General features: G+C 34.6%; 1 protein-coding gene across 1 annotated transcript in view; it reads left to right on the top strand.

Moving 5' to 3' along the window:
• The window catches only part of MYCBP2 (MYC binding protein 2), a 279,990-nt gene that overhangs the window by 56,188 nt on the left and 203,241 nt on the right, over positions 1-20,561 (top strand). The window contains 10 exon segments of the mRNA XM_032611171.1: positions 1,040-1,193; positions 3,839-4,035; positions 9,949-10,191; positions 10,424-10,495; positions 11,906-12,002; positions 15,800-15,873; positions 16,013-16,151; positions 17,445-17,521; positions 18,388-18,592; positions 20,110-20,274. Of these exon segments, the coding sequence (XP_032467062.1) occupies positions 1,040-1,193; positions 3,839-4,035; positions 9,949-10,191; positions 10,424-10,495; positions 11,906-12,002; positions 15,800-15,873; positions 16,013-16,151; positions 17,445-17,521; positions 18,388-18,592; positions 20,110-20,274 (1,423 nt within the window).

The raw sequence follows: 20,561 nt of genomic DNA, 5'->3' as shown, positions 1-20,561 counted from the left end.
CAAGGTCTAGTATAATATATCTCGTATCTCCTGTAGCAAGTTGTACAAAATAAGTACTTAAAATGTTTATGTAATATATGAATTAATGTACAGATCTCAGCAGAGAGAATATCTTCTGTTTTGCTCAATAGAATTAATAATGCTTTGATGCATTTCTACTAATTAATCTAGTTTTAACTTTTTCTGTTACTTACTTCTTCTCCAAATAATTTAACACTTCTTGAGAAGATCTTACACATTTCCTTTTCAAAATGTTGACATTGACTGAGAAATGGAATTGCATTGTCTATTGTTCTGTCAGCCCTCTGAAAGTATTTCCTTATACCAGTTCATCACATTTGCTGTCTCAGTCTTTAGTTACAGATTTATCTGTCTTTTGCTAGATACTGAGTTATATTTTTCTTGGTCCTGATGAGGAATAAGATAATTAAAGTAATCCTACAAGAATAAGGGACACCATCTACAAATAATAATATGGTGATTGTACCATATAGGAAAGGCTAAGAAGAAAAGTTCCTTTTTTAATCTTTTCACCATATGTACTATATTGCCTTCTTTTCTGGTCATAAGTAACAATCAACGTAACAGAAGAGTGCCAGTTTTGACTTGAGAACAGCCAAATGAACTTTGTAAATTAATAGTTTATTTTTTTCTGAGTGAATGCAGTCTAGTACCTAGTTCACTGTTAAACCATTTTCATGATGTTTTATTATGGCTTCATTATCCTGAAACTACTTTTTAAGTAGTGCCACTACATATATATATATTTTAACAGTTTGACAGTTTCCTTTTATTTATTTATTTATGGCTGTGTTGGGAGTGCCACTATTTTTTAACCTTCTGTGTTATCAGATGATTTTCTAAATCTTGAAATTAAACACACTGGGTTTTACTCTTTTTTATGTGATGACTTTTTTGCCTTTAAAATATTGTACCATTACTCATTTGCTGTGGAAGTAAGCTGTACCGATTTTACTGCCTGAGAAGTGTTATTAGCTCACATGCTATAAAGTATAATTTTTATTTTCATCTTAAATAGATCATTGAGGTTGGACTCTGTGAAGTTTTTGAATTGATCAAGGAGACGCGATTTTCTCATCCATCCCTGTGCCTCAGGAGTCTCCAAGCCCTGCTTAACGTGCTTCAGGGTCAGCAGCCAGAAGGCCTCCAGTCAGAGCCACCCGAGGTCCTAGGTAAGAGCTTAGTTAGGCACATTGAATGAAGCCTTTAAATGTAAAGAGCTTCTCTTATGGAGCACATACAGCAGCCTGTAATTCAGTCTCTGTTTGTTTATGGTGCTGAAACAGCAGGGGTATAAATTTTAAGTTACTTTGCTGTGTTCCCCTGGAGTTATGATTTAAGAGTTATAGTTCATGCACAGTCATTTCCTGATTATTATGATGGGGAAAAGCAAAATATAAATTCTTGGAACCCAGAAATAATCCTCAAGCCTTATAGTCACTATGAACTTAAATCATTCTTAATAAACCTTTGGCCAAAATAGCTAACATTGACTTTGTCTAACTTTACATGTTACTTTGGAGAGTTAAAAAAGTAGGAAAAGAGGGAACAAATACTACCAACCCAAAACAACACAATTAGTTTCTTAACAGAGAGGACATTTCTTTTGCGTTCATGATAAATAAAAATTTATTTTTGTTAAAGATAAAGCTTTTGAATTAGTAGCAACTTCCATTAAGTAAAAATGTTTGCTTTTTGTAAAGTGCATTTGAATTTTATGAATGGCTGCCTTTCATGCCCGTGACCTAGGCTCAACACATAATCCTGTAAGCAGGACGGGGACTCTTAAGGAAGAGAAATACAGATGGAAGCTAAATTTTGAAGGCTAATTGCTTTTCTCTGATGCTAACTGTGGGCCTTCAAAGAGTCTAGAGTTTTCTAAATCTCAAGCATTAGCTTGTTTGAGTCATATATGTGGGCCCTAAGTGTGGAGTATCTGATTCAGTAGATTTGGGATGGGACCTGAGAATTCGCATTTGGAGTAAGTTTCTGGGTAATGCTGATGCTCACACTGCTGGTCTGGATTAGAGTTTCGTCCTTTTCCTCTACTTGGCTATTTGGATTATGTTAGACCCACATGTGAGAACCTAATTACATGGTTTTAATTTACATGTCAGATTGTTATTTTTTTGGTCATGTATTGTGATTAGTTTTTGTGTTCCATTTGTTTTGTTACTGCTTTGTTTTAGTTGGTGGGGGGAGTACTGGCCATGAAAATAAGCTGAGGATTTTTAAAAACAACAACAGCCCCCCAATTCACCATGTTATGAAATACTACTACCAAATAAAGCTGCATATGTTACAAAGCAGGCACCTTGTTTATTGTCACTGTAGCACCAGTGATCGATTACTATTATGATGTACTACTTGACTTCATGGCATTTTATTGAAGATTTAATTAATTTTATTTAAGACTATTTTGCTAGTTAACCTTAGCTCTGGTTTGTAAACTAGCAAATAATTGAAGTATTTAATATATCCACTAAAACAGTATATCCTATATCTTACTTTGAACAACATGCTAATCCTTGCTTTCCTCCTAGATCTTCTGCCATTTTGTTGTCTTCTATCATTTGTTGTATACTTTCTCTTATATTCAGTTTATACATAAATACTCCCTCTCCTTTATTCTTTTCAAAATAGATCTTCTTCTTAATACTGGGTTTTAAAATTATAATATGTGCTTTAGCTTAATCGTCTTCTTTCTGTCAAAACTTAGGTCTCCTGATTAATTTGTTTTTATTTTCTTACTAACAGTTTCAAATGCTGCTATACTGTCTTTGGTCTCTCTTCTGTCCTTCCAATGCTTACCTTTCTGATCTCTTCACTGCTTTGACTTACTTTTCTGTTCAGGCGTTTATCAGCACTTCATACTTTTTATTTTGTTTAATTGGCACAAAGGTGTAAGTAATAATTTGGTTCTTTAAATCGAAATTTGTATTGAAATCTGTTTCTTTTTTCCTTTGATTTAATATCATAGGCACATTAGTTACACTTTTTCCACATTGCTTTTTTTCATGTTACTCATAGAAATATATGTATATTTGTATCTCTTTTATTGTTGGGATAGCTTGATGATTATTATACATCAGACTTCTCTTTTTTTTTTTTTTTTGCTGTACGCGGGCCTCTCACTATTGTGGCATCTCCCGTTGCGGAGCACAGGCTCCAGACGCGCAGACTCAGCGGCCATGGCTCACGGGCCCAGCCGCTCCGCGGCATGTGGGATCTTCCCAAACTGGGGCACGAACCCGTGTCCCCTGCATCGGCAGGCGGACTCTCAACCACTGCGCCACCAGGGAAGCCCCATCAGACTTCTCTTTGCAGATGGATTTGATTTACAAATTGTCCAGTGTTTTTTAAAAAATCCTTCCCTTTTATCTATCTTTCCGTTCAGTTTAAGATTAGAATATATGTTCTCAATTATTCACTTAAATGTAAAGTGCCTTCTATGTTCTGTGCTAAGAGTGTATAATATAGGGGTGATCAATATAAACATTGTTGCTGTTATTATGGAATTTAGCATCAGACAGTTGGACACATGTATGATTACAAATGTAATAATTATAAATGATTTTAGATAGATTCCATTTTTTCATTTACAAAAGTAAGGAGTTCACTAAATATTCTCCAAGGTCGTTTTTATATAAATATTCTAACTTTTGGGGGGAAAGGGTAACTGGAAAGGAACTAATGCAAAGTAAGTGTTGTAACTGCCTTAAATATTTTTTTATAATGAGGCAAGGTATAAACAAACAGATACCATATAATGTTCTGTGTGTTAAATGAATATAATTGAGTTCTATTTTATCCACAGAGTCTCTCTTCCAGCTCCTTCTGGAAATCACTGTTCGAAGTACTGGAATGAATGACAGCACAGGACAGTCTCTGACAGCACTTTCCTGTGCTTGTCTCTTTAGTCTGGTGGCTTCTTGGGGAGAAACAGGAAGGACACTTCAGGCCATCTCTGCTATCCTCACCAACAATGGCAGCCATGCTTGCCAAACTATTCAGGTATTTCATATCTCTAGCTGCTTAGAAATTGATAGGATGCCAAGTTGCAATTTCACCTCAGTTTCTGTCAAAGCAATGTCTGCTTTTTCTCACTCAGTATAGTGGTTTGATGTGTTCAAGGTTGATATATAAATAATCTAAGCTATTTGAGCTAAGCTACATGTGTTTAACTCTGTGACATTAAAGGTAATAAAGTGAAATTTGGCAAAAGCTTAAATCTTTAACCTGGCCTTTTGTCAGCATTACAGCCTCCGTTTTCATTGCATTGCCTTACTCTCTGCCTTCCCCCGCCTCCCATCTTGCCCTGAATTTTCAAGTATGGAATTCCTTCATAGTTTCTAAATATCTTTTCTGTATTGAAAGAAAAGGATATATCATTTTTACTGTATTTTTGATTGGTTGATTATAGTTTTTCATGAATTGATTTGTTTCTGAACTACTTCAGCTTCACGTATAGCATTTTGAACTTTTAGTATGCAGTTGTGGGATACGCTCCTCATCCTTGTTAGTAGTGGGAAATATAACCCTACTTATAGGCAAACTTGATTTAATTCTTTTGGACTGTTCTGGAAATTGAGTGAGAAGTTACAGTTTTAAGTCTCTGTTATGTGCTTTTCTCTGGCCCCTTGGATGACCTCCAGAACACGTGGAAGGGATGCCTCAGTCCCGGTATTAGTGGGCCAAAGATAGCAAAAGGGGTAAATGGGCTATTTTCTGTGACTTACTCAGTGATTTTGAACTTTCCTTGTCAAATACGAGCAGTCTCCTTACTCTAGGTTTCTATTCTTATTCTTTTCCCTCTTTTTGTCCTGCCTGAAGTCCTCTTTTCCGTTTTTATGGTCCTTACTTATTTTGAAGTCCTCTAATTCAGTGATTTCCGAATTATTCTGCAGCTGTGCTTTGAGGGTTCAGCAAAATTTTAGTTTAAATATATGCTTAAAATATAAAAATACTTACAAAATTTTAATAGAATAAACACAAACATTCAAATATCAATGCCAAATTTTAAAAGTATAGTGACCATAAACACATGTACCTATTAGAATCCAGTGATTTATTTTTATGTAGATTTATTCCAGAGGCTATGACATGAGATCTAAACAGCGAGTTGAGACTAGCCAGTGCAGAGGGAGGAGGTGTTGGTATTGGTGGTGTAGAGAGAGAATGTTCTTGGTATCCATGTGCTAAAGCATGAAAATAAGAGTAAGAGTAGAATACTGAAGGCTGGAATAAGTTTAGTGTAGTTATAGCGTAGCGAGCTGCCAGATGGCAGAGACAGGGCTTGAACGCGTATCTGTCTGACTGCAATATTATGCTCAAGCACTACGCTGCACAAAACTCTTGATCCCCTGAACCCACAGCCGAGGTTCTCTGTAGACCTGCCCCGTCGCTACATACCCAACTCCAGGCCAAACGCCATATTAAAACCTGTTATCTTAACATGGCACATAGTGTTCTTCATGATTTGGCCCCATTCCACCTACCTACTTCATTTCACAAAACTCTCTTGGCCAGGCTATGACTGGGGGGAGAAAAGTCTGAAAATGTATAACTGTAACATCTCAAATTATTTTGGGATCCAAATGCATATTACTTATCTTGTTCCAACAAGCTTAAGCTGAGAGTTTAAAGTAAGGTAGGGCTCGTAGTTGTACTGTAAGGTGCCTTATTGAAGGAGACTAAAATCCGTTCTGGAGGGATGAACCTCCTACTTCAGAGGCCTCCCACAAACACACCTCTGCTGTATCTGAACTCACAAACAAAAAGGACATAGAAAAAAGGCTCTGTCATTGAGAGTTAGTAGAAAGAAATATAGCGGAATCAATCTTGCCAAGTCTATATATATTGAAATTATTTGATATAGAGTATAAAATATATGTGTATACATATTCAGTATAGTTAAAGTATTATTATTAAGTATCAAAAGTATTATTAAGGAATAAGGATATAAAAAGTAATCAGGTCAGAAAATGAACCAAATAGAACTCCTGGAAATGAAAAACCAAATACTTACAATTAGAAACTTAGAGGATGAGTTAACCAGTGGATAATACAGTTGAAGATAGGAGCAGTGAACTGAAAGATAAAGAGGAAAAAATTATTCAGAATGCGGCACAGAGAGACAAAATATGAAAAATAAGAAACATGGATAGAGAATGAGAAAGTCTAAAGTATCAGTACAACCTGCGTTCCACAAGGCAGTGGTAGATTTGTGGAGAGGCAGTATTTGAAATAATGGCTAAGATTTTCCAGAATTGGTGAATGACTTGGAATCCTCAGTTTAAGGAAGTCTGGTTTATCAGAATAAATTCTCTAGGTCCTGCCACAGTGTCGCTGAGAGAAAATCAATAGGATAGGAAAAGGGGTATATCTGAGACTTCTGATTGTAGCACTGGGTTTTCTTAAAACTTTAATACCCTGTTAGAAAGCATGAGAGAAACAGAGCCATGTTGAAGACACTTTAGTTTCTGCTCTCCCCTCCATCCCTGCAGTTTACACTAAGATTATAATAAAGGATTTTTTTTAAAGTATAAACTTTTAAGAATGGGACACATTTTTAGAAGATAAATATTGGGGAGAGCTTAAACTTAAGCTTCTCAAGAGGCTAGTGCCCATAGAAAGTAAGTTGATTTTCACATAAAACTATAGATAGGATTTAGAATTGGAAGCAATAAATACCTGGAAAGTGGTGGTGAGGGGAAGAGCTAAAAATTGATTGGAAGTCTGTGTAATGAAAGCTTGAGAACCCCAGAGCCCTTCCTCTACACTTCCCAGCCAGTCAGCTGTCCTTCTCTCATACCCCTAAGAGTTAGGTTTGCTGTCTAAAGAAATTGAGCCAGAGAGGCCAGGGGAAACCAGGCACAGCTGAGAGTGGAATTGAGGAGCCAGGCTGAAGATGGAGATTAAGTGAAAGTCTCTGTATCGATGATGAAATTTCTTTTCTTTTCTTTTTTTTTTTTTTTTTGTGGTACGCGGGCCTCTCACTGTTGTGGCCTCTCCCATTGTGGAGCGCAGGCTCAGTGGCTCATGGGCCTAGCCGCTCCACGGCATGTGGGATCTTCCCGGACTGGGGCATGAACCTGTGTCCCCTGCATCGGCAGGCGGACTCTCAACCACTGCGCCACCAGGGAAGGCCCGATGATGAAATTTCTTAATCCTCACTGAGTTCCCAGTACACTGGGGGTGAGGCTTATAGCTTCTAGGAAAAAGACTGGCAGATCCTTCTTTGGAGAAAAAGTGAGAAAAGACGTATAGATGTGGACATTTGGCGGGGCAGGGGGGTGTCTGGGAGATCCTCCAATGAAACTGCTAAACTTAGTATGATCATTCTGAGGTGAGCTCACTATCTTTCACACCCTGTCCATTCATAGCAGCTTCCTATCAGATTTTTAGTCGCTTACTCTTTAAAACTAAGTGCGCAGCCAAGTATCACTAGACTAACATGAAAGACAGAATCCCCCAAATAAGTAAAAATAGTAATAATAATAATAAAAGAAACTTTGATGAAAAGAGTATAGGGAACAGAAAAGCTCTAAGAAAACTGTAATTAGTATTTTGAAGAGGGATGTGAAAATGATTATTTACATTAAACAGCAGTATTTAAAAAAAAACTCAGAGCAAAGAGTTTTTACAAGTTAAAAAAAAATAAGATAGCAGCATGAAAATCAGTAGAAGGGTTAGAAGTTCAGATTAAAGAGGTCCCCAGACAATAGAAAAAAGAGAGAGAAAGAAAATAGGTGACATAAAGTAAAATTAGAGCATCCTTCCAGAAAATCCAATATCTAATAGGTATTCAAGCAGAGAGGAGGAAATTACCTAAGCTTTATAAGGAAAATTCCCATCCACCAAAGATACTTATTTTCAGATTGACAGAACACACCCTCAGTGCCCAACACAATGAATGGCAAAAGACTCACACCAGGTATAACGTTGCAAAATCATAACAGACCATAAAGGGAAAATAATGTTCCAGAGTGCAAGGATAGGTTATATACCAAAGATTAGGCAGAATGCCATTGGACTGCTCAAAAGCAACATTGGCATAGAAAATAACAAACAGTGCCTTCAAAGTTCTGAGCGAAAATGATGTCACTATATCTAGCTCAATTGTCAGTCATGTTTGAGGGAAGATAAAGATGCTTTTGAACATGCAAGGCATGGAACATTTTTAACCTCTGTGCCTGACCTTGTCCTTAGTCTAGACTGGAGTAGGGCCTCTTGAGGGATGTTGCCAAGGGGAAAAAGTAGAAATGATGTGTTTGACTCTATTGAGAGGAGTATGAGGAGCACTTAGGGGTAGGTATAGAAAAAACTTAGCAAACGCAAAAATAGGGCAATTGTTGATTCGATGAAGAAAAAGAAAAATTATATAAGGGAAATGTAGTATGTAATGCAGTTGGCTCAGTTCTGAACCATGATCACACAGACATAGTGAAATGACCTCTGACTACTGGTTTAACCAGAAATTATTGTACAGCTCAGTTCTGAGGATTTGGGAAGAGAGGAGGAGCATCATCTTTCATAATAGACCCAATAGAAAGTATCTGAAACAAAAACAGAAAAACTGAAAGTGAAGCTTTGACATATTATATAAGGATATTGATTCTAGATAAAATAGTTTTAAGTTTAACGTAGTTTGTTCTAGGAAGAGAATTTGTAGTATCCAACCATATACGTAAATAAAAGTTGTATAAAAGTAAGAGTTCCATATTTTGATTGGGTCAGAGGCCTTAGAACTCGAAGGGGAAGAGAACATACCTGTGAACAGTGGGTTAGTTACCCCTCTGAAATCTCTACCCTCTAGAACAGTGCTGTCCAATAGTAATATAATGTAACCCACATATGTAATTTAAGTGTTTCTATTAGCCACATTAAAAAGATAGAAACAGATGAAGTTAATTTTAATAATGGATTTTTCTCAATATATCCAGAAAATAATTTCAACATGTAATCAATATAAAATTATTAAGAAAATTTATACTCTTGTTTTTAATACTAAGTTTTCAAAATCCAGTGTGTATTTTATATTTCCAGCACATCTTAAGTCACACCAAACCCATTTCAGGAGCTCAGTAGTCACATGTGGCTAGTGGCTGCTATATTGGACAGTGCAGCTGGAGAACTGGGGCTAGTACAGTGCCCCAGGGTCTTGCCCTGTAGTCAGATGTATGGCAGCCATCCTTGGGCAGTGAAAGAGAGGCAAAAAATGAGGAGCCAGGGAGTTTTCTCTGGTGGCCGAGTATTGGTCCCATGCTGGTAACTTGAGGACTCATTTACAACAAACAATAGATACTTGATAAATATTGGTTAAATGAATGCTGAATGAATACACAATTCATACAGTTAAATTTTTGTATCATGGAAAATTGTTGATGTTAATGGGTATTAAGCGTAATAAAGAAGCAAAGTAGAAGAGAAATACTGGAAATTTTGTTTCATCTGTAGAAGCAGCCGTATTTCTCTTATGCTTAATTTTGCACTTCATTATCATGAAGTATATTAATGGATATACATATCATACCAAAGATATCATTTTGGCTTGAGTGCACTCTAATACAAAAAATGTATATCAGTATTCATACTTTTTACTAATCTAGTATGTTTTATTTTATGAAACTTAAAATCATACGTAGTACTGATTGCCTGGTGTTTTGGAGAAAGATGCATATTTCAGTGTTTTTGGTCACCAATACAAATTAATATTCTTTGGATTTACATTTTTATTTTGTCTTGCTTGAGAATTGTTTCTTATAGATTTTCTAGTTGGTACTTTTTGCTGACAAGCTAAACATGATCATTCTGAATAATTTTTTTCTTATAAATGATGATATATTAATAAAGTATCTTTATCTTGTCTGTTTTGTGTTTGAGACATTTAAAAATGTCTTTTTGTGTTTTTCTTCTCTTGACTAGGTGCCAATGATACTAAATTCACTACAGAGAAGTGTACAGGCAGTGTTGGTGGGAAAAATTCAAATTCAGGACTGGTTTAGCAATGGCATTAAGAAAGCAGCTTTAATGCACAAGTGGCCATTAAAAGAAATATCTGTTGATGAAGATGATCAATGTCTACTTCAGAATGATGGATTTTTTCTTTATCTGTTATGCAAAGACGGATTATACAAAATAGGCTCTGGATACAGTGGAACAGTGAGGGTAGGTGATTCCTTACAGCTCTTAATCATAGTGGAAGTCATGTCTAATACTGAATTGTGTTCTGTTTGCTTCTTGCTTTATTTTTAGAGCACCATCTAATTTTGATGTAATATTATTTCTTTGAAAATCAAAATGGAACATACATATTAAATGTCATTCATCCATTTATGTTATTTTTCACTGATTATTAATTACAAAATTGTTGATAGAACTAACTTTTGTTGTTTCACAGGGCCATATATATAATTCTACATCTCGCATCAGAAACAGAAAAGAAAAAAAGTCTTGGTTAGGGTATGCTCAGGTAGGAGAATATCCACAATAAACCAAACTTTTCTTTCTTATCTTTTAAAATATGTGGTCCATATTTGTTTAATCAATAAATAATATCACTTCTATTTAAACAGATAAGAGCATATTTTTTAATAATATGACTGTAACAGTGGTATGGTGTAGTATAAAGAACATTGACTTAGAATTCATGAGAGATTTACTTTTAGGTCTGGCCCTGCTTCTTACTAGCTGTGTGTCTGTGGACAACTCAGCTAATTTATTTGATCCTGTGTGATTTAGCTGTAAAATGGGAACAAGTATGTCTTCTGTTGGAGTTCTTGTTTAAGAGAGCCTCTAGTTAAGAATCAGAGACCACCTTTATCATTTACAAATCTGAATTAGGAATGTAACTGTGACCCAAAGCCAAATTAGAGCTTTTTACCACAAATTCCTTCATTCTAAGTCTAGATCAGTACACTCCAGGGAACAGTGTGTGGCCTGCCCAGTAGATAGCTGCCTGCATGGAGGATCATGCAGAGTATCACCAATGAGAGAAAAGAGCTAGGCCCATATTGCTCTCTTAATGCTGTGATCTCATCACCTGACTGACACGGCCAGAGGGTGTCAGCAGTTGGATGCATGAAGCAAACGAACGATGAAGCAAATGAATGATGGTCAGAGGGCCAGAAGTGTTTACTTCTATACTATCCTTTCCTGAGAAGTGAAGCCCAAGTTTCCTTGTGGCAGAATATAGAATAAAGATGTCCCTGCACTCCTGTCTTGCCTAGCTCAAAGTTTGTTGTCAGCATCAGATGAAAAAAGATATTTGAAAGCATTCTGAAAATTTAAAAAATTATTGTTGCATGAAAAATAATCTTACTCAACTTTTGGGGAGATTCTGAAATTAAGTTTTAAATATCAAGTTAATTACTCAGTAATTGTCTGTTAAAACATAACCTGGTTTAAAATATCACATTTTTATTTGCCACTGCTGTATTTTATCTAACAAATAATAACATGGGAAATACATTTACAGAAATATGTTCAATGACATACCATTCTATCTAAAACCACTACTGATTTTTAAATATTAACCTAAATATTTGTGAAGGAAACAGAAGTCATTTCTATTATTTACTTGGCAAGTGATATGATAATTTTGACCAAAATAACCAAAATGTTTTTACTGTCTTGTGTGGTGTATCTGAGAATTAATAGGTTAAATTGATACTCAGTGGTGTATAATACCTCCTCTTATTAAAGTATCAATATACTCAGGTTCTTCTGTTTTAAATCTTTAGTGTATTTTAGACATCAATATTGATGTATTATTGTACCTCAAAAAACTGTAATACAGACCTCTATGGCTACTTTTTCTACTAAGTGGTTAATGAAAAAATATTTTAACATATAACATAGCAAAATTTTTTGTTGTTATCAGGGTTATTTATTGTATAGAGATATGAATAACCACAGCATGACAGCCATAAGAATAAGCCCTGAAACACTGGAACAGGATGGTACTGTAATGTTACCAGGTATGTTACTCAGCTAGTCATCTGTTTTCTTCACAGGTGATTTTAAGAGATGTGCATGTTAGGCCACTGAGACATATAAAGAATGGTTAGCAAGGAATAGTGCTTGCTTACAAATGGGTTAAAGAAATCTTAACATGCAAAGCATTTTATAGTCTATATAAAATTAATGCATCTGAGAAAAACAGATACCATAAATATAGTATGAAGTGTTTTAATACTTGTTTTCAAATTCTTGCCCACATTCTGTAGCCTGACCGCCCCCCCCCGACCCGTACCCCACCATGACTGCTTCAACTCCTCAATTAGTGGGGAGATGTTGCTTTGTTGCTCCTAATAAATCCACGACTCTGGCTCTCAAATAACCTTGATGTAAAGAACCTTCTGTTTATTTTGACTTTACCAACAGTGTACTTTGGGTTTTCCTCTTTATTTTAAAGTGTTTTCAGAGACAGATTTTAGGGTGGGTCAGGAATTTTTAAAATTCTATCATTTATACTTTTTAATAATACTCTGATAAGCCATTTTGGACAGAATTCATTTTGCTTTAATTTTGAGGTTGTACATATGTATTTATCCTTCAGATCACTGTGCTGTCTAAGTTCTTAGGCAGTGAATCTTAAATTTTATGGAACACCGGGCAAATGCATAGTATATTCTCCATTGTAAGGTATTTGAATTTGCTTGTATCTTTAATACATTCTAAAGGAGCTTGTTTATACTAAAATCTTGAATGTTTAATGTGTCTACCAACAATTTCATGGTAAGCAGCAATATTACTTCGAGGCACGTGGCCATCTGAAAATGACTGAGAACTTCTGAAGAACACATTGAAAAGGATAATTGCTCCCTGGCTGCTTGTTAATTTTTAAGATATTTTTATAACTTCATCAAACATTTACTTGAATATTACTTTGTCTACATATATCTAAATTAGTGTACCCGATGCCATGTTAAGGTAAATGTCACATTTCATGTGTGTTTCATAAATAAAGCTACTTTGGAAAACAGATAACTTATTAAAGCCATTTTGTAAATAACTGTCTGTTTTCAGATATGTCTACAGGGTTTTATTTGTTTGTTTGTTTATTTGTTTGTTTTTTAATCATCACAAGTCCCAGGCCATGTCTCTGGTCCTAACGATGATGCTGATGATTATGATAATAATAATAATAAAAATGTTTTGAAATAATAACATGTACCCCATATATTAAAAGTAATCATATTTATTGTACAACTATTATATAAGCAAAACAAAATAAAAATTAATTGTAACCCCACTTCCCATCTATAAACACTACCAACATATCAGTGAATATCCTTCCTGTCTTTTTCCTGTGTATATTATGTACATACTTGTACATAAGTGATTGTATGCTACATATTGCTTTTTTAAGCTACCCCTTTCACTTAATATTCTGAATATATTTCCAGGCCATTAACTAGTCTTCTGTAACATCATTTTAATGTTATAAAATATATTCCATTGATTAATATTTGAAATGGAGGTCCCATCTAATTTTTTGCAATGTATAATAAATTTCACTGCAATGGGCATCCCTATCGCTCTGTCTTTGTGCAGGTCGTTTTAGGATGTCTTGGAAGAAAAATTGTTAATCCTTCCGTGACTCCCTGCCCAACAGATGAATACTAATGTAAAGGGTTTACTTCTGAAAAACCCTGATCATTCAACAGAGATTGTGACTGAGAAAGACCATTTGAAAATGGTCTACTTACAGCCCTTTTATTTATTCCATCATGGTAAAAAATGACTTGTTAATGTTTTCAGTTTATATCCCTCTACTTCATTTAACATATGAAATGCACCTTTTAACAATACAAATGTGGCTTTCTGTGTTTCACAAATATGTACCATATTCATGGTGAAGAAGGAACCAGACTGGGGGAGATAGTCCCATGTTGTGTATCTTGATATTTTCCCGAAGATGCTGTTTTATAACGTTACATGAAGGATACAGAAAGGATAAAGAGAAAAATCTTTTTGAAGTCACGCAGCAGGAAGACTTGCCATCAAGCCTGAAGAAGCCTGTTGTCATTTTTCCTTTTCTTTGACCTGGGAGGCAGTTTCTTTAATAGTCCTTTTTTCCCTAGCTAGGGGCAACTCTGCTCTGTAGCTTTCCCATCAAGAAGGAGCAGAAGTGAACTGTCAGGTTTATAGATGGTAATGAATACCACGTTTACGATTGACAGAAATCTGGTAATTCCTTGAGCCTCATGTTCCAACTTGTCTTACAGACTAGTTTATAAATAAGTTATTTTCAACCCAGCACTGATGAGCTGAAAACATACTTTTTTTTCCCCTGTTGTCATTTAGCCTTGTTGTGTTGGCATACCTTTTATATTGTATCCCTGTGTGGTTTACTCTTCGTGTCTAGTGACAGGTTGCCTCAGATCATGAGGGTTTTTGCTACTCTTCTTGCGCCGCTTCACTCCTCACCCCTGCGTTTATCTGAAATTATAATGAGTTTTTCTTCTTTGCTTTTTAGTTTAAAATCTTACAGCTTAGAGCTTGAGAAGCATCTTTCTTGCGCCTCTTTGTATTCTGTACAGTGGACTAGGAACTCTTTCTTTCGATTTCTCCTCTCTTTGATTACCAAGTCTCTTGGGCTACCAGTGGGCCTTGTCTCCCAGTTTCTATTTCCAGTTTGTGATCACTGAATTCTCTATTTGGTAAGGGTCTGCCTGTGTTTTGCCTATTTATAATAAGGAAGTATGCTAGTATGAAGCTCCTGGGCAAAGATATAGAGTAACTCAGCTTATTTGGGTGGGCTCCATTCCTGCATTCCAAAACCAGAATTTTATGTTTTGCTGATTCAGGTGCAAATAGAAATGAAATATTATTTTTTGGTATTGTAATTAATGGAGAGATTCATCCTAGTTCTCTGCAGTTATTTTGGGAAATGTGTGTGCTTTTATACTTGCTTGCTGAACATTTGTTTTTCCAAAAGGATACAGTTTATACTTAGATATTGAGTTGCTTGTAGTTTCATGTTATTTAGTAGCAATCACTAACACACTGTCCCACCGGTCCTTCTGTAATACTGGTATCCCTTGTTGCAGTTACACTTGTGCATTATTTTGATCAAAGTATAGTGCACTGTTCCACAGAGGTATATACAGTATTGATGAAATATGGCATTTCAGCCAAAATATATGAAAACTTTCAGACAAAAAGAAACACATAACCATAGATTTGTTCTATGAAGGGTGAACATTTAAAAAGTGTATAGCATGCTAAATGCTAATAAATACTGGGAATAAGCATTAAACCTAAGTGGAAACGGTACAGCCAGTTCTATATTATAAAGCAAGGGATATCTGTAGTTGGACACCATAGACCTCAAATGCAGAAGCTTTAGGTCTATCTGTATTTTTATATGACACTAATGACTGTGATGTATGTCTGAAGGTAGAGTGTTGCCTACCTCGCATGGATTGTATTGAATTGATTATAACCACATTATAGTTTGTTCATTGTGGTGCATGTTTATTATCAGACTGTATCTAATACTAGTTCATTTTGAAATTAGGTGGGCTCTCAGGTCCTTGATTATGGAAGATTTATAAATGTAAGCACAAAATGTAATGCGTATTATTAGTTGGATTGTTTAGTTTCTGCTAATTTGTAACTCTTTATTAAAAAGCACAGTCTCCCTTTGAGTTTAAATTACCTTTATTGTGTGGAGAACTCTCATTCTGACTTCAACAGAGGAGTAAAGTCACTTTGTGAGGTGTTTATTTATATTGTAATGTAATTGCTGTTTCTTCCTCTTGCACAGATTGTCACACTGAAGGTCAAAATATTTTATTCACTGATGGAGAATATATTAATCAGATAGCTGCTTCCAGAGATGTAAGTATTCTGAGTCATGAGAAGCTGGTATAAATGGAATCTTTTTCTCGTAAATTATTTGATTTTTATTAGATGGAAAGTAGAGCCTTAGAAGATCAATTCATGTAACAAAATACTGTGGATGTTTTATTTCTCTTAGGATGGCTTTGTTGTCAGAATATTTGCCACAAGCACTGAGCCTGTGCTACAACAAGAATTACAACTTAAGCTGGCCAGAAAATGCTTGCATGCCTGTGGTATCTCACTATTTGATCTGGAAAAGGACTTGCATATTATAAGTAAGATGGTCAAAAAAACCTTTCTCCTACATTTTAATTTTCAGATTCTTTAGAAAACTAACATTGTGTTTTCAACATTGTAGCTTATATTAGGTAGCTATTTTGCTGTCTGTTACTATGAAGCACACTTAACGAATTGATATGTACAAATAACTAGGAGTAACTTGAAGCCTTTGATTTTTATTTGAACAGGCTTTCAGGATAGTCATAGAATGGTCCCGTGGATTGTGAAAATGGTAATTGGCCTAACGTTTGATTTAAGAATCTTTCATTTGGATACAGAAATGCAGACGTCCACAGAATATTTCTTGGACTTAGTATACTTACTCTTGCAGTGTCATAGTAGTAGTTAGGATTACTAGTTTCCATGAGGGTCTCAATTTTGGTTTGCCGTACTGTTCCTGGTTTAATAATTCCATTTATTAACTTGTGGGATTCCTTGCAAGACCCAACTTTTTTGACTGTTATTAAATTTATTAAACTTCATTAGTGATTTACTTTGCATTTGTGTAGTATTTTTGGTTTTCCAGAGAAAAATTGTATTGAACTCACAGTTTTTGGGTTTCAAAATCCCATAAGCTCATTAGTAGTTTGTATAATTGGACAAACTCATAAAATGTGCTATATATGATTATTTACTCATAGTTTCACAGTTTGAAAATGTGCATAAGGGTTTTTGTGTGTATGCGTACACATATGTATTCAAATTCATGGATTAGCTACGTGAAATGTTCTCCTATAGAAAAAAGCTTGGAACAGGGAATCTGAAATACCTTAATTCAGATATCTGAATGGCATTGTTCAAGCCCAGACACTTCATGTCAGGACTTACTTCACCAAGCTTTATATATTTGCTTATTTATAAGCCAAGCAGTATAGCTGTGAGGATCAAATAGGAAAAGGCTCATGCATTCTATAATGCCTGATAGCTAATAGATGCCCAATGAAAATTAGTTCATTCATTAATTCAAGAAATATGGCTGACATTGATTTAAACAATTTTTTTAACATTAAAAAAATAATTTGGCACTAATTTGAAACAAATTAAGGAGCTTATGGTGACTTTATCTTTCCTTGGAGTAATGTGGCTACTGTTAATATTGTTTTAAATTGAGGCATATGACATACCCTGTCATCCTTGTTTTTGAGTGATACTAATTGAATTGACTTTTTCATCACTCAAACTAACACGAGTTGTGCTTGAAATTATTTTTATTTATTTATTTATTTTTTGCTTGAAATTATTCATATTAAAAATGTAACAGTATTTATTAAGTCTTGTTGTATTATCAGGTACTGGATTTGATGAGGAGTCAGCAATTCTTGGTGCAGGACGAGAGTTTGCACTAATGAAAACAGCAAATGGAAAGGTAAATTATTCTTTTAGGATTAAAAATTACATTATCTGCTTTAAGAGATAGTTGGTATAATAAGTTGATTAGCTTACGTAGTTCACATGTTTAAACATAATCGTATTTTAAAGTTTGATTAAAATTTTTTTATATAGTAAAATTTTATGTTGAAATAATATAAAAGAAAATTGTAACATTTGAGTATAAAACTTCATAAACTTTATAAAATTTAACCTTTTTACAGATATTTACTTTAATTATGGAGCTCTTTGTGTAATTTTTTGAGCTGGGGTGAATTCACATTTGGGTTTATTTTGAATAGGTTATCCCTTGCCAATTTTTGTTAATGTGCAGACACATATAGACTACGAGGTGGGGAAAGTAGGAGCATGTACAATTAAGTTATAGATTGTAGAGATCTATTTATAGAGATGGAAGATTTTTTTCTTATCTGGTGGGTGTGAGGATAAAGTAAGGTAATTAAAAGAATGCTGAAAATTAAAATTATGAGGCATATACAGTATATTTGTACGTAAGCCTTTTTTCACTGGGAAAAATGAATTGACAGTTTTATGAATTTCCTTCTGTTGTATGTTTGGAGTAGGTTTATGGCATGTATTTATTCATACCTATTCAGGATACTTATGAAAGATGATAAGTATCCTGAGTAGATATGAAAAAACTTGTGAACTGTATATTTTTGGAAAAATATGCCTATTTCTCTCCTGTTCAGCTCTCAGAAGTTGAATAGTAGTAAAGAAAGAGTTTGAGTTCTTGTTATTTTTATTTTCAATAAAGTATGGAGGTTTTTTTCTCTCATGTGAAACCTGGTGCACTACTTCAAAAGGCACTATAATTCCTTTTTTTTTTTTTAATGTGTTAAGATATATTACACTGGCAAATACCAGAGTCTCGGAATCAAACAAGGGGGTCCTTCAGCAGGAAAATGGGTTGAGCTACCAATTACGAAATCCCCAAAGATTGTGCACTTCTCAGTTGGACATGATGGCTCTCATGCCCTGTTAGTTGCAGAAGATGGAAGCATATTCTTTACAGGATCTGCTAGTAAAGGAGAAGATGGAGAGTCAAGTGAGTGGACTATTCAGTAAAAATACTGTGGAATTTATTAACATAAGATATATCAATTTCAACAGCACTAACCTTCCCAAGTTAATAGAAGATTTTATATTGAGGAATATTCAGTTAATGGTTGCGGTGTACTGTTCATTAAAGAACTATGATTGCTGATTTCATACTAGAGTTCATATTCATGAATTTTTATATGCCTTATGCATTACATACATGGCTATTTATCTGTTTTGTCAATTGGTGTTATTTTTAAAAATTTATTCCAATATATTATTTTAGAAAGAATATTTTAGAAGTAATATATTGGAAATTTTGCAAAGAGTATGTATTTCACAATGAGGTAAACCTTATATAAATTGTATAATAGTGTCAGTTATGAAACACTGTTCTTGGTGTTATTTCATTGTGATAAAATTCCTAAGCAATGAAAAATTAAAGGATTTTTATTGTTTATCTCTTAGCTTTCCTATGCTTCTGTTCAGTTTTCCTCAAAGGGTCATTTTTCTGTTTTTGGAACTTCTCTTGTACATTGTACGTTGTAGTAGTTGGGGTAGCATCTTATGAGGATTAGGTTTGAAGTCAACATCTAATGTAGAAATCATGTGTAAATAAATGTTATCCTGAAAAAAATCCCTTCAAATAACCATGAAGTGTATTACCATACCTCAGAAACTTCAGCCCAGCCAGTTTTTCCTTCTAGCGTTTGGAGGACATCATTCTTCCTTTGCTTAAGCACCAGATAACTTAGTTGTTGTATATAAGTATATAGATCATGTTATAAGAAAAGTTATAGTGGTATTTTAATCCCAGAATTGTACCCAACACAGCAATATGTTTTTAATCAGAAGGGCATGCAAAAACTGGGATTGACTAAGGGAACAAAAGATTGGCATTTCCCATCTTTTGCTCAATTCAGGGATTTAGTTTTTGAGAGCAGAGGCTGCTTAAATCATCTACGTTTAAATTTGTTTGCTCTCCCTCCATATGCATATTTCCTTTCACTCTCTGACTAGGTGTAGCTGCTTAATAAATACGTGTTGAATGAATGAGGAACTGATTTTTCTTTCCAGGATCTATTGGAGGAATACATGTGCAATAGAGTTTGAGAGTAAAGGGATTTAAAAAAATTATATATATATTTATATATATATATAACTTTATATATTTATATTTTATATAAATATAATATATATATGATAATGGAATGGTATTGATAATATAAGTGCTAATCTAGAGATTGGGCTCTCCAGAAGTTTGGTAGAAAATTGGTGTTTCTTATTGGGAATTTCAGTGTACTACAAAGAAGAGGATCTGATAGCAACAGCCTAATAGACATTTAATGAGATGAGGCTTTCAGATTGACTCATTTAATTGACATGTTGGGAAGCCCAGGCCTTTGTGAAAATAATTAAATAAAGTGTATGATAAGTGAAGATGATATGTTTTTCCTTGGGCTTTATATACAAATCATTATTTTTATTTGTACATAGATGCCTTAAATTAATTTTTTTTTTAAGCTAAGAGCAGACGGCAATCAAAACCTTATAAACCTAAAAAGATAATTAAGATGGAAGGGAAGATTGTGGTGTATACAGCCTGCAATAATGGAAGTAGTTCTGTTATTTCTAAAGATGGAGAGCTATACATGTTTGGAAAAGATGCCATCTACTCTGATAGTTCAAGTAAGTTAACCTTAAACACCGTTTCACTTTTATGCACAGAAAGTCCTATACTAGACTTTATGTATTAAAAAGATATATCTAGAAAATTAACATTTGTAGCACGCTTTCTCTACATTTTTCACATTTCTTTCTAAGTACAGTGTTTTGTTCTTCCTTCCTGCCTTATTGCTGGGAACAGTGTCACTAGTTTCCTGCAGAGCTCATCATGGGGCTTGACTAGGGCAGCTCTACCTTAGCTGTTACTTTCTCTGGAAAGCTCTCCCTAGGCTCGGTTAGACGCTCGTGTG

Source organism: Phocoena sinus, chromosome 18 (assembly GCF_008692025.1).
Source record: "Phocoena sinus isolate mPhoSin1 chromosome 18, mPhoSin1.pri, whole genome shotgun sequence".
NCBI lineage: Eukaryota > Metazoa > Chordata > Mammalia > Artiodactyla > Phocoenidae > Phocoena > Phocoena sinus.
Note: the sequence above shows the minus strand (reverse complement) of the source record. Positions and strands in the feature narration are given on the sequence as shown.